Source organism: Eleutherodactylus coqui, chromosome 10 (assembly GCF_035609145.1).
Source record: "Eleutherodactylus coqui strain aEleCoq1 chromosome 10, aEleCoq1.hap1, whole genome shotgun sequence".
In the NCBI taxonomy this organism is placed as follows: domain Eukaryota; kingdom Metazoa; phylum Chordata; class Amphibia; order Anura; family Eleutherodactylidae; genus Eleutherodactylus; species Eleutherodactylus coqui.
In genome coordinates, this window is record NC_089846.1 from 95,774,021 (window position 1) to 95,788,964 (window position 14,944).

Here is a 14,944-nt window from a genome sequence, read left to right on the forward strand (position 1 = left end):
TCTGACATTACATTTGTTGCCCAAAAGGTGGAAGGCGGCTTCATCACTAAAAACTCCATGACACCATCGCTTTCCATTAGTCTGCATACTCTCGCAGAAAGAACGTCTCCTCGTTTTGTCGTCCGGTTTCAGGGCCGGTAACAATTGCAGTCGGTGGAGATAACATTACAAACATTTGCGCAGAATCTTCCACACAGTCCACAGTTGGATGTCCAATTCTCTGCTCGCTCTAAAGGTGGATTTCTGAGGACTTCATGTGAAACTTGCACGGATGTGCTCCACAGTTTTCACGCTTACTGATGGACAGCTGGATGATTTTTGCTTACAGATACAGCCTTTTCCCCTAAATTTAGCAGCGAGCGGTAGGAATCGGAATCAGTTTATGTTCACGGTGGCTATTTACTCCCATCTGCTATGCTAAGTAAAAAGGGTAATGGTGGATAATGATGATTGTAGTTCGTGACACCAGCCTGCAGCAGGCCACAGTGATGGGCAGCTTGGTAGTTGCACTCCCACCTGGTCAGGCTACAAACAATGTTTATGAATGATGGGGTTGTACTTCTTGTTCGTGACGCCAGTTTCCTGCAGCATCCAGCACTCTGGCAGGTATTGTGTTAGGTGGCTGGAGTGTTCAGTGCAGGACAAACAAGTCAGAAGCCGGGAACTTGGGAAAACAGAAACTAGAAATTTACTGATGATTAATAACAGATTACAGCCAATCTTTACCACAAATCGCAGTACTTGTAAAAGTCACAGTATTTCCAACATGTATACCTCTGTACAAGTACGGGGAACTCTTCCGTGTATAACTGTTTACAGCCTAGTCAGAGTGACTTAAGCCCAATGTTCTTGGGCAGATTTGAATTGCATAATCTATGCGGGGCACCGATGCGGACTATCAGTTCAAGCCGCCCATAGACAAGCATGGGCATCCGCACATAAATTAAAGCATGTGAAAGTCAGTGGAAGATGTCCAATCCACGGCCTGTCCGCAAATTTCGCCGCAAAGCAGGAGGTTGGAAAAAAAAATCTACTGTGTATGTGCGTCGGCGCAGAGGACGGGCACTTCCACACACAAATGCAGTCGAGAAAAAAAGAACACTCGGACAGTTACCTACGGTGCTCGGCCACAGGCAAGGTCGAATTCTGTTTTGGGCTCCCACATGCGGAATCCGACCCGCCCATGGACATGAGGCCTTAATCTGGAAGACCCCTGTTTCTCTCTTGCATGAGTACAGGCCTATGACTCTCACAATCACGCTTGTACATTTTCCAAGCTTCGGGGTCTACATTGGCGTGCTCTACTCCTGTTGGTCTTCACACACAAAGACAGCCTGAGGCTCTCTCTAGGGCTGGTAACAATCCTGCAGTTTTTAGGTGCCAAACGCTGCATCAGCGGAGTGGGAACAGATAAATCACTTCACACTCTGTTCTGCTCCTACTCCACATCCAATACTCTGTCTGTCTGTCTGTCTGACTGACTCACTCTCTTACTCACTACCTAACTGACTCACTGACTAACTGCCCTCTAATCTTCATTTCAGAACTTTTTTAGCAACCTTTCAGCTCAACCCTTCCTCAGCCAATCAGGACTCAAGTACCACAGAGTGACTGACCAATAACAAGAGATCTGCCAGTTGCTAAGGCCAGGCAGAGATACAGAAGATATAGACATATGATCAAGTACAGTACAATAAATGAATATGGTGACAGTCTCCCTGAGATATCGATATTATCCAGTGGTGCCAGTACTGTCTCACTACATTTGTGTACTCTCATCCAGTGGTGCCAGTACTGTCTCACTACATTTGTGTACTCTCATCCAGTGGTGCCAGTACTGTCTCAATACATTTGTGTACTCTCATCCAGTGGTGCCAGTACTGTCTCACTACATTTGTGTACTCTCGCAGAAGAACTTTGCCTTGCTTTGTTGACCGCCCACACAGTAACTGCTGGATGTTCAGTTCTCTGCTTGCTCAAATGGTGGATTTCATGTGAAACTTGCACGAATGCACTCCACTGCTTCCATGCTTACAGGTGGACATGATGATTTTGGCACGGAGGCTCTAGTACCCTGTTGTACCACCTCTAGCTTGGTTACAAGATGTGATATGGGAGGCATGGAGGCTCTAGTATGCTGTTGGTCCACCTCTAGCTTGGATTCCATATGGCATGGAGGCATACATGTTCCATATGATATCTGGCGGTATATTGCACCACATTTGCTCTAACTGAGCCCCTAGATCATGCAAACTCGTAGGCTGTGGAAGTTGGTGTCCCAAATGTACCCATAACTGTTCTATTGGTGATAAATCTGGTGACCGGGCAGCCATGGAAATGTGACAATGTTGTCGAGACATTCTTGTGACCCCTTGTGTGTGCGGCTGAGCATTATCCTGCTGGGAAAAAATCTGTTGGAAGGGTCAAGGGTGACAAGATTGTTCATCTAATCACACAGCTCTCATCATTTGTATATCTGCCTGAGATGTGACTGCATACCACTTTTTTGGGGGCGGATTGTTTTTTCACAAAGCGTGTATACGGATGCACAGGATCTACACTCAGATATATATATATATATATATTTATATATATACATATAAATAATATACTCTATACTAACAGGCACCTGGGAACTGGCAGAGGATTATTTTATTTCTATTATTTTAAAGGCTCACTCTGGTGAAAACACATTTTTCCATCTCTGCCCCCTCACCTGATTGCCTGCCACACTCTGGAGGTCTCCTATGTGTGTTCCAGCCACCTCCCTGCAGTACAGCTCCCTTGTCAGCCACTATCTTGATGATGAAAGACTTTGGTTTCACTTTCACATCTATCCCATGATACATCAGCATAGCTATACAATTTCTTTTTATAGGGGGATGACAGTTTTATTATCGTTAGCCCATACAGTCTTCTATGTGAGCTACAGACTATAAGTATATAGTCAGAAGGATGAGCTGTGATCTCCTCTATTATACTTGATGATAGGAGTTGTGTGATCATCATCAGTAAGAGCTCACTCACACGAGTGTCTGTTGCTCGCAAATTATGTGCATATTTTCCATGCGTGTAATATGTAATGCTAAAATCCCATTGATTTCTATTGGGCCACTCTCACCTGTGTTTTGTTTAATGTGCATACCATGCACATGGAAAAAAGGTAGCATGTCCTATTGTGTGTATTATGTCCGTAATATGCACAAATATAGGCTATTGGAATTTACATGCATATTTTGGCTCACTCACACGGGTGTTTGTATTCCGCATATTTAACACACAAAATATACAGTTCACCGGAAGTATGCATGTACATGTGTATTTGCTGCATATGTCCAATCCACATAGCCTACTTTGCAAGTGTAGTAGCACAGATGGTCTGCAGAGGGCGCTAGAATAGTCATTCTGCTAGTAAATTAGAGAAGACACCTGTGTGGGTGTGGCAGAGAGGAAATAAAGACTCCAGCCCTGCTACACTCAGTGTCCCTAAGGGTGCGGGCAGACGAGCGTAGGCGTATTAACTTTCGCACGAGCGCAACGTATAATCGCCCGAGCGATCGTTTTCACCGATCACGACCAGAGCTAGAAAGCGTATTTTCGTTTGTTCCTACTTTGCAAACGGTCTTTTCGGCGATCGAATATGCGTTGGCGCGTATTTCGGTCGCATATGTTCCGTTTTTTTTCGAATTGCCGTTTTTACGCGCCGTAAAATCGCCCATGTGAACGAATACATTCGAAACCATTGCCTCAGATGGTCACGTATATACGTTTGGTCGCAAAAACGCGCCGTTTATGCGCTCGTCTGCCCGCACCCTGAGGGCCGGCTCATGCGAGTGTATGCATAATATGCTACGTGTATCTCACGCACGCTGTTATGTGCAGTCTGTCTTGTTTCTTTTTAAAAATTTCCCGCTCTGTAGCTTAGCAACATTGCGTATAAACGTCCAATAGAAATCAATGTGCGTGAAAAATACGTACATGATACGCAGGACACGTACACTCATGTGAGTGAGCCCTAACTGTAACAGAAATGACTGTGCCCCCTGCAGGCAGGGCCTGTGTAACAGCATCATGCAGACTGAGAGATTGACTAGAAAACAAACATAACTCCAAGCAGATCTACCATGTTGAAAGCAGAAGGACTTCATATACCATCATGATTAACCCCTTCCCTCCCCATGACGTAAGGGTAGGTCATGGGAGGAGGGTACTGCCCGCAAAATGATGTACCCTTATGTCATAGAGATAGCACGAGATCACAACAGATCATGTGCTATTCGGCAGCAGGAGCCAGCTGTCACCGATAGCTGGCCTACTGCTGCAACAGCCAGTGTGCATCGGAGATGACTTCCTTTGTGACTTCAGTCGGCTCTCGCGATGTTATCGCAGAGAGCCCGGCTGGTTGCCATGGCAACAGGACGCCAGATACCGGCGTCCTGTATTGCGAGTGCCTGTGATCACTGTAATAAGCGATAAGGCATTGCAGGAGAGAAGTCCTGCAATGCCTTCTCGTAGCGATCATCAGTGCTTTTTCTATTAGCATAAAAAAACACATATTTGATATCGTTGTGTCCGTAAAGACACATACAATAAATTGAACACGCTTTTTATCCTGCACAGCAAAAAGCGTAAAAAAAACGCAAAAAACTGAGGCAAAATGCTAATTTCTAGGATTTTGCCTCCCAAAAAAACACAATAAAAGTGATTAAAAAAACCATATGTTCACCAAAATGGTACCAATCAAAACTACAGCTTGTCTCGCAAAAAATAAGCCCTCATAGAGTTCAGTCCATGGAAAAATAAAGAAGTTATAGGACTTTGAATGCATCGATTTAGAAAAAAAAAAATTTTTAAAAAGGGATTTTATTGCAGAAAAGTGGAAAAACCTAAAAAAATATATAAGAATTTTGGTATCGTTGTAACCGTAGCGGCCCGCAGAAAAAAATGTAGTTTGTCATTTATGCTGCATAATTAACTCTTAAAACAAAAAAATCTATGGCAGAATTCATGCGTTTTCTCTTCCTGCGATCATAATAAAAGTTTTACAATATAGTCTATGTACCCAAAAATGGCACCAATACAAACTGCAGTTCGCCACGCAAAAAACAAGCCCTTATAAGGCCGTAACAACGGAAAAATAAAAAAGTTATGGCTTTTAAAAAATGGAGATGAAAATCTACCAAAAATAGTTTGGTACTCAACGCCAAAATAGGCCATGTCCTTAAGGGGTTAAAGGGGTTGCCAGTTGTAAACTATTGATGGCCTATCCACAAGACAGGTCATTAATAGTAGATTGGCTGGGACCCCCACGATCAGCTGTTTACTGTGTCAGCATGCTCATACAAGGAACTGATTTCCCTGAAGGGAGGAAACAGCTCCATTTCCACTGCAGTGGCCAGGCTTGGTACTTCAGGCCAAGATCCCATTAAAATGAATGGGAACTTGCCCTGCAATACCAAGCCTGACCACTGCAGTGAGAACAGAGCTGTCTGCTTCCTGCAAAAATCACATCTGTGCATGAGTGTGCGAGCCCAGGGAACAGCTTATTGGCGTTCTCAGGTGATGGACCTTAGCCAATATCCTGTGGATAGCCCATCAATAGTTTACAATTGGAAAACCCCTTTTAATCATGAGGCTGTGAAGTCCTTCTTCTTTCAATGTGATACAACGGAAGGTTGTCCATTGTCTCCAGTATTATTTTTCCTAGTGATGGAGTTTTTGCGGACTTTATAAGGCACTGAGCGATTTAGGTATCGATCCAGGGAGGAGAAAAATATTTGGTAGGGATGTTATTCAGGACACTGTAGATGGTGTCCAGTTCTTTCTATAGCATTCAAGGCTTGGAATAGCAAGCTCCAAACCTGCTTCGGTATTTTAGGATTAATGATGCCCCAAGTGCACTACATGTGGGAGGACAGTAAACAGTCCCTAACGTATCAGAATAAGCTGTCGTATATATGAGGTAGAACACTTTTTCTGTTCATTATTTGTATCCAGGGCTGAATCCTGAGTTCATGTTGTGGTAAACACTTATAGGATATGTTTACATGTGGCGGAAATTCCACAGCAAATTCGGCAGCATTTCCGCATCCGAAACAGAGTCAAAATCCGGCAGCATTTCTGCCACGTGTAAACATACCCTTAGTGTTCATGCCCCTACTGGGTAAAGCTGCTGCTCATAGACGTTAGATTGCTGTTGGCCAAATGCTTGTTAGGCACCAGAACCAAGCACACTGCATAAGTATGGCAATAGAACTGAGCTTACTTCATAGATATGATGATAGGACTAAGCTTACCACATAGATACGGTACCAGGACCAAGCTTACTACATAGACATGGTATCAGAGCCAAACCTACTGCATAGATATGATAACAGAACTGAGTTTAACCCTTTCCAATCCACTGTCTGACGTCTAAAGACATTCTGATTAAAGGCTGTACAGCTTCCAATGTCTGAAGACGTCCGGCAGGATATTCTCACTGTATATTACTGGCCGCTCTGTTGTTGGTGGCCTCTCCAGCATGTTCAATACCGCAGTACTGGCTCTAGCCAGCAGGTGGCGCCATTGTATAATGGCCGAAAGCGAAAATACCCTAGGAAACCCTGAATCCAAATTTGGATTGAAAAGGGTTAAAGGGGTTTTGTCATTAGAAAAAAAAACAATACTTACCTATTCCTCCGCTGTTAGTCTTCTTACTGCATCTTCTCCTCCCCAACCTTCTCCTGGCTCCTGCAGTCCCCTGAGTCACCTCACCTTCAGTAGGCTGGATCCTCTTCCTCCTATTTTGGAACATCCATTCTCGACAGTCTCCTTCTGGCAGGTCAATATGCGTTATGTCACTAGTGACATAGCATTCACTGCCTAGTATGGAATGCCGAGCTATCGCCAAGAATGCGCCTGCGAGCTGTCTTGCTGCAAGTGTTCAAATACTATTGTTGCGAGACAACAAGCATGCGCAGTCTTGGCATTAACTCGGCATTCCCTGATATGCAGTGAACACTACATCACTAGTGACGTAGCATAAATTGACCTGCCAAGAATGGACGCTTGAAGAAGAAGAATCAGCTGGCTTGTGGTGAGGTGACTCGTGGGACTGCAGGAGCCAGGAGAAAATCGTCGAGGAGAAGATGTGGTAAGAAGACTGATGGGGGAGGAATAGGTTAGTATTGTTTTTTTTTTTAAAGGACAGAACTCCTTTAATACAGAAATACAGTAACAGAACCAATCTTACTGCATAGATACTGTAGAAGAACTGAGCTTACTACATAGATATGATTACACAACCAAGTTTACTACATGGATAACAGAACCAAGTTTACTAAATAGACATTGTACCAGAACTGAGCCTACTACATAGATATGATAACAGAACTGAGTTTAATACAAAAATACAATAACAGAGTTAGGCTTACTGCATAGATATGATAACAGAACCAAGTTTACTACATGGATAACAGAACCAAGCATACTACATAGATTATGATAACAGAACAGAGTTTAATGCAGAAATACAGTAATAGAATTACACTTACTGCATAGATACGGTACCAGAGCTGACCCCACTATATAGATATGGTAACCAAACCAAGTTTACTACATAGATAACAGAACCAAGCTTATTACCTAGACATAGTACTAAAATCAAGCTTACTTCATTGATACAGTACCAGAACAGAGCTTACTACATACATACAATAACAGAATTGAGCTTACTACATACTGTATATACAGTGAAAGAACGTAGCTTACTGCATAGTTAGGTTACTAGAACTAAGTTTAATGCATAGGCATGCTTTTAGAATCAAGATTACAATATTAATATGGTACCTGAACTAAGCTTACTACACAGCTATGGTAACAGAGCCAAGCCTAATATAGATAGATAGATAGATAGATAGATAGATAGATAGATAGATAGATAGATAGATAGATAGATAGATACCAGAACTGCGCGTACCACAACCAAACTTACTGCATAGATATGGTAACAGGACCAAGCTTATTGCATAGATACAATAATAACCAAGCTTACTACATAGATGCAGCACCAGAACTGAACTTACTACATAGATTTCATAACAGAACCAAGATTCTACATGGATTTGATAATAGAACAAAGCTTACTACATAGATACAATAACAGAACCAAGCCTACTACATAAATCCAGTACCAGAACCAAGATTACTATGTAGTTTTGGTAACAGAACCAAGCTTACTACATAGATATGGTACCAGAACCAAGATTATTATGTAGATACGGTAACAGAACCAAGCTTACTGCATAGATATGGTACCCAAACCAAGATTACTATGTAGATATGGTAACAGAAACATGCTTACTACATTGATAAAATAACAGAACTGAGACCTCCGCTCAGACTGTGACCTTCTACACTGTCAACCCCCATAATTTGACTACTCCTGGCACTGTGACTCTTTAAACTTTGATCTCCTCCCTTACACTGTGACCCCTCAAGACTATGACTTCCTTCCACATTTACCGCCCAAATCATAACATTCTCGCACACTGTAACATCCCTCTGTATTGTGAACCCCTATGTTTTGACCACTCCTTACCCTGTGAGCCCCCCAGGCTGTGACCTACTCCCTACACTGTGACCCTGTCCAGATTGTGACATTCTTCTATATTGTGACCCCTCACATATTGATCACCCCTAACACTGTGACCTCCTTCCACATTAACCACCCAAATCCCGAGATTTTCTCACACTGTGACATCCCTCTATAATATGAACCCCCATATTTTAACCCTTCTTCACCCTGTGACCCCGCAGACTGTGACCTCCTTCTACACTGTGACCCCCCCAGACTAACTGCTGGCTTGACCTGGGCTCAGAAGCCTGATTGCAGCATGTGGTGGTCTCTGCTCAGCCTCATCCTTGGCTCTTGTGTTGGGATGCACTTGCTGTTTTATCCTCATCCTTAGAATAAAGCCTGGAGAGCGTCTGCCTATCAGGGTCCGGGGGTGTGTGGAGAGGGGGGCCGCTCCTGGCCAATTCCAGGCTCAGCATCCTGACGTCAGCCCCTGGCCCTCTGCCCCCAGCTCCTCTCTATAGAGATGCTAATTCTCTGCTTCATCCAGGACGGATCCCCTCATCTTAATTCCAGGATCTGATCAGATTGAACCCCCCAAATCTTACATCCCCCTCTTCCCTGCGGCCCCCTCCCCCTCCATCCTCCGCTCGCCATAAACCCTCACACATCCCATTTCCTTCCTCCCTTTGTCTTTTCCATCCCTGATTTTTTTGTCCTCAGCTGTGGGGGAGGGATAATATGAAATGAAGAACAAGCAATAAGAGAGGCTGGGAGGACACACTGGGGGCTCCGCCATCATCGCAGCCCAGGAGACCCCCACCGACCCCCGTTCTGCGCTCCAGCTTTCGAGCCTCTATTCCTTAGTCACTAGAGCCACAATGGCTGGAGGGTCTCTCCACCAAAACGCTCCCTATCCCCCTGCACAGCAGCAGCAAAGCCCACAGATGGAGACTGAGGCTTCAGATTCAAGGAAGAGACCCCTTGAGACGCCAACTGAGGCCTCCAGCACCAAGAGGTCCAACACAGCAGGTGAGTCCATATATGCCATATATAAGTGACATCACAATGATGGAGTCGTCTTTTTTGAGAGTGGGAGAAAAGGGTTGTGAGGCCCCCGCTCTCGGGTCAGGATTGTATGGCGGCTATGACCTGATGACATTGATCCTTTTGCACTATATATAGGGGTGCCCCATACATCCATGGGGAAGGTCCTACACCCATGGAGATGCTGACGGTTTGTGTCTTCGGCTCCAGGAGCCGTCACCAAAGCATCTTCTTCTTCTTGTCATTTTCCTGCTGGTTCTCAGTAGAACGTCATGGACGGCATTGTGCATCCTCCTCCATGACATCTCCATTCATTAACCCTTCCATTGTCTGCAGAGTGTGGACCCTCAGAATTGTGCATCCTCCTCCATGACATTTTATTTATTAACCCTTCCATTGTCTGCAGTGTGGACTCTCAAAATTGTGCATCCTCCCTGACATCTTATTCATTAACCCTTCCATTGTCAGCAGAGTGTAGACCCTTGGGATTGTGCGTTCTCAGTCACTAATTCCAAAGCATTTCATGTTCCTAGAGTCCGCCTTACGTAAGGTGTGCAGATCTTATGGCCCTTTGTGTCGCTCCCACCACTGATTTCTGGAGATCCTGAGAACTGACTTTATGTCATCAGCCGCTGTACAATGCAGTGAGCGCCACGGACCCCGTTTGTGGGGTCAGCAGACCGTAAGAAATAAATCTCTGTAGGTCCACATTGTGCTGAGGATGATGGAGCCTCTCAGAGCCCCCACTCCGGAGAAGGATGCGACATTCTGGCTCTGGGTAGACATGTCTTGGTCCATACACCGGATTGTGCTCTACACAAATAGCACCACCATATACCATCCTGCGTATGGGCAGTTTCCCCAATGGGCAGATGCAGGGACGGGCAGCATGGAGCTCAAGGCCCCAAACCCGAAACAACAACTTCAAGACAAACCTAGAACAGGCCGATGAGAGGAGCTGATGTGATATCAGATGTGGACGATGGGGTCATGGAGACAAATCAGCATGCTGGTCCCTGAGTGTAGATGAGAGGTGATACCAAAGAAGTGACAGGGCAGAGTGCCTATAGGGGGGTCATCCTAGGGTGTCAGAGACTTATTGTATTATCGTCTCCGGGCCGGACCCTCTTACTAATCACCGGGTCTCATTCTAAACTGTGGAAGGCTGTATTTACAAAGGCTATATTCACACTGAGGTGCGATTGTGAGACGGATAGAACTCGGGCGTGAAAAAACCCATTAGGCCACTTTCAGGCAACCGTATTGTAACACGTCCGTAATACAGATCTATATTATGTGTTATAGATGACATTACAACCACACGTCATCAGTATTTATTTCAGCACTATTTGATCAGTATTTACCTCCGGATGATTTATTCTCTACTGGACATGTACTTATCCGTATTTGCCCAATACAAAGGCAAAAACGCAAAAAATTGTTAATGCTGCGTTTTTTAAAAACGGCCATGTGAGAAGCCATAGACTTACTTTAGCTCTATTACAGTCCCCACAACACAGACCAAATACAGAGCTAAAATATGCTTGTCTGAAAGTGGCCTAATTTTAATGGGTTCATTTACATGAGTGATTTTTCAATCGCACTGATAGTGTGAGATCAAAAAATCTCAGCATGTCCTATTTTTGGGCAATTCCATTGTGAGAATCGCTCTTTCTTTCCAATGGGAGTGTGAAAAAAACTGCATGCTCTCTCTGTGACATCATCAGCACTCCGCAATGTAATTGCGATGGGTTGCCATGTCAACCTGAACGCCATAAACTGTTGTCTGGGCCTCCTATTGTGAGCGATAATGCATTGCAGTACAGAAGTACTGCAATGCATTATCATAGCAATCAGAGCTATTATGGTTTAAGTCCCCTAAAAAAAAGTAGTGTAAAAAAACAGGTAAAAATAAGCCCTTTTTTATGCACTTTCCCGTTTGTATAAAAAAAAAATTAACCCCACCCCCACATATTTGGTATAATTGTATCTGTAACAACCTGTACAATTAATTGAACACACTATTTATTCTGCACAGTAAAAAACGTAACGCCCCCCCCCCCCCTCTAAAAAACAAAGTAAAAATGCTTATTTTATTATTTTGCCTCCCAAAAGAAAGCAGTAGAACTGTATAGTACCCATAAAGACTGCAGCTTGTTATGCAAAAAACAAGCCCTCCGTCCACGGGAAAATAAAAAGGTAATGGGAATTTGAATGCAATCATGTAAAAAAAAATCACAAAAAGGGTTTTTATTGTGCAAAAGTGGAAAAACCTAAAAAAAAATATTTTGGCATCCTCGTAATCGTACCGACCAACAGAAAAAATGTATCATGTAATTTATGCTACATAAGGGTAGTTTCACACGGGCGATCACGATATCGCTGTGAGAAAATCACGGAAAAATCACGCCTTTGTTCCCGCGATTCCTGAGCGACAGCAATGCCTTTTCGGGACAATAATCTCACATTGCATCACTGCCACCCGCGATCGAATTGCGCAATTTTTTAATTGCGAAAGTCAATAGGACTTTTTAATATTAAAAACGTATCGCATCATACATAAATCGCAAGTTTGTGCGTTGCAATAGGATTAAAAGGAGGCTCCATAATGAAACATGGGAGATAAAAAAAATAGCACATCGCAGAAAGATAGGGCATGCTGCAATTTTTTTACTTGCAACATCGCATCAGTGAAAACATCGCTAATGTGAAGGAAACCATTAAAAAGGATTAGTTTCATAATTCTGCTTTTTAACTCACTCTCAAATCGCGCAAAAGTGGTGCCACTTTATCGGCCATGTGAAGGCAGCCTAATTAACACTCTAAAAAAAAAAATGTCGGAATTGATGTGTTTTTTTCCCTGTCCATATGTACCCAAAAATGGTATCAGTAAAAACTACAGTTTGCCTTGCAAAACACAAGCCCTCATATGGCCTTGGGGGCAGGAAAATAAAGAAAATTATGGCTTTTCAAAAATGGAAGTAAAAATCCCCCCAAAATTGCCTTGTCCTTAGGACCAAAATAGGCCATGTCCTCAGGGGGTAAGGGAGACATGCATGACAGAAGCCTCCAAATCTCAGGTTTACGAGTGCGGTATAGTTCTGATGTTCTCGGACCCATATTACACTTGCCTGTGTAAATACAGCCTGAAACAAAAACTGTCCTTGCTGCCCAGAACAGCCAATCACAGATCAGCTTTCATTTTAGCAGAGCAATTTAAGAAATGAAATCTGCACTGTGATTGGTAGCCATGGGAAACAAAGACAGTTTTTGTTTTAGACTATATTGATAAATGAGGCCCTTTATAGTTTTTGAGATACAGCTGTAGAGTCTAGGCCCCAGCATGTGTATATATATATATATATATATATATATATATATATATATATATATATATAAAAACAAGAGCATCCCACAGACGCCGTTCCAGATGGATTGGGATGATGAGACACATACGATGACATGCATCGTGGTGCCTGTCACTCATCTAGAATCTGCCTCCGCAGTCAGTGACAGAAGCCCGATAAGAAGCGTTGGGCTGTCAGTGAGTTTTAGGCCTGCTGATAAGTCTTTCTTCATCACATTTTCTGCCATATAGAGAACGGCAGACATTTCTGGAGGAACGCTCCTCCCATTGTTAACAAACCATGAATGATTATACATGGTTGTACTCAGCTGCGGCGGCTGGCTAAAGACAGGGCCTGGTCGCAGCTGCATCTGGGATGTCGGTGGCATCATTGACATTTTATACCCTTTGAACTCCTCTAGGGCACACACTCATGGGATTTTTTCCATCTGATTTTTGGACCAAAAAATTTTAAAGAGTACAAAAAAATAGCAGCATGTCTTATTCTTGTCCAATTTTCGGATACGAATAGCAAATGTCATGGTGCAGTCTCCCACCAATCGGACAGCACATGGATGGGGTGTCTGAGTGCTGCCCGATGCGAGTTGCACCCGCACTCCTATTCACTGGATTCCTGTAGTGCCGAGGAGACCGATGACCTCTGCGCTGACCGCTCGCATTATGTCTCCTCCTGCGTCCGGCATCTGGATGAAAACCTCCATGTAAATTCATGGAAGAAAAACTGAAATTCCTGATAAACTGAATCATTTTCCATCACTTGCTCCTTAGCAACAAACTCCCAGCTGTCAGTTAGAGGGACTTTCCGGGGGCCAAATGGATTTATGACCTGTTAGAAACCCGAAAAGGGGTGTGAAGTCTACATTTTGCTTTGGATTGGCGCTTTTTCACCAAGCACCGGATATTAACCCTAATCCCAATTTTATCCTCAATTGCACCCCAATTTAAAACCGCAAATGTATAATAATATATAAGAAGAAATGATAATGTATATATCTCTAATATATAGAATGTATAATGTATGAAGCATCCAGTGAGCGGCAGCGGGTGAAGGGATGACCAATAAGATGTAGAAAACATAGAAATAACGGGATGTTCCCTGTCATAAACCATTAATCTAGGGATCACTCACCAATGCCACCATGAAGGCAACAGCCATGACAACAGTGATGAGTACAGGGGGCGCTAGAGGGGAACGAGGCAATGTAGTAATTAGCAGAGTAGGCAGCTGCCTTGGGCGTCATTGAGGTGGGAAGCATAAAATGATGAAGCATCACAGAATGCGATGCGTCATGACATGTGCAGAATAAAATACCAATCCGTAATTAACACACAAACCCAACTTTAATTAGAATTAATTAAATATATGTATAAATAAATTGGTCACATAAAATGTGTCAGGAGACAAAGGGTGAATGCACACGGGCAGATTTGAATTGCGGACTCTGGAGCGGGAGACAGTCACCGGATTCCGCAGCAAATACCGCCCATAGCGTGCTATGTAAAAGTGATTCTTCATGCACACGAGCGGCTGCAGTTGCAGTTTCCGCTCGAGGATGAAAAATTGCAGCATGCACCATTTTCCTGCGGATTCCGCACGGATGGCTTCCAATGACGTCAATTATGGACAAGCTGCACATTCCGCAGGAAAAGCAGAAGTTTAAAAAAAATCCGTACTGTGCATGTTCGATGCAAGCCGTGCGGACCAGCCGCAGTACCGAAATGGAGAAGGAAATGCAGGTACACGCAGATGCCGGTCAGGCATAGGTTCAGATTCTGCTGCGGGCTCCCGCATGTCGAATTCGACCCGCCCGTGTGCAGGCGACCATAGGTCTGCCAAGTCCAAAACTGAATTAAACTATTGAAACAATGGCCACCCGAGTGAAGCGGGCGTCAACCTGCTTAAACCAATATCGCGACTGTAGCCTACTTTAGGGGAGGGAGGGTGGGGAGATGCCCAGTCTTTAATTCACCTC

General features: G+C 43.8%; 1 protein-coding gene across 1 annotated transcript in view; it reads left to right on the plus strand.

The window, feature by feature from the left end:
* Positions 1 to 9,121: 9,121 nt before the first annotated feature.
* The window catches only part of LOC136580724 (RNA-binding protein Nova-2-like), a 32,438-nt gene continuing 26,615 nt past the window's right edge, over positions 9,122 to 14,944 (plus strand). Inside the window, exon 1 of the mRNA XM_066581533.1 lies at positions 9,122 to 9,589. Coding sequence (XP_066437630.1) covers positions 9,439 to 9,589 — 151 coding nt within the window. The 5' untranslated portion in view covers positions 9,122 to 9,438. The remainder of the gene's footprint in view (positions 9,590 to 14,944) is intronic.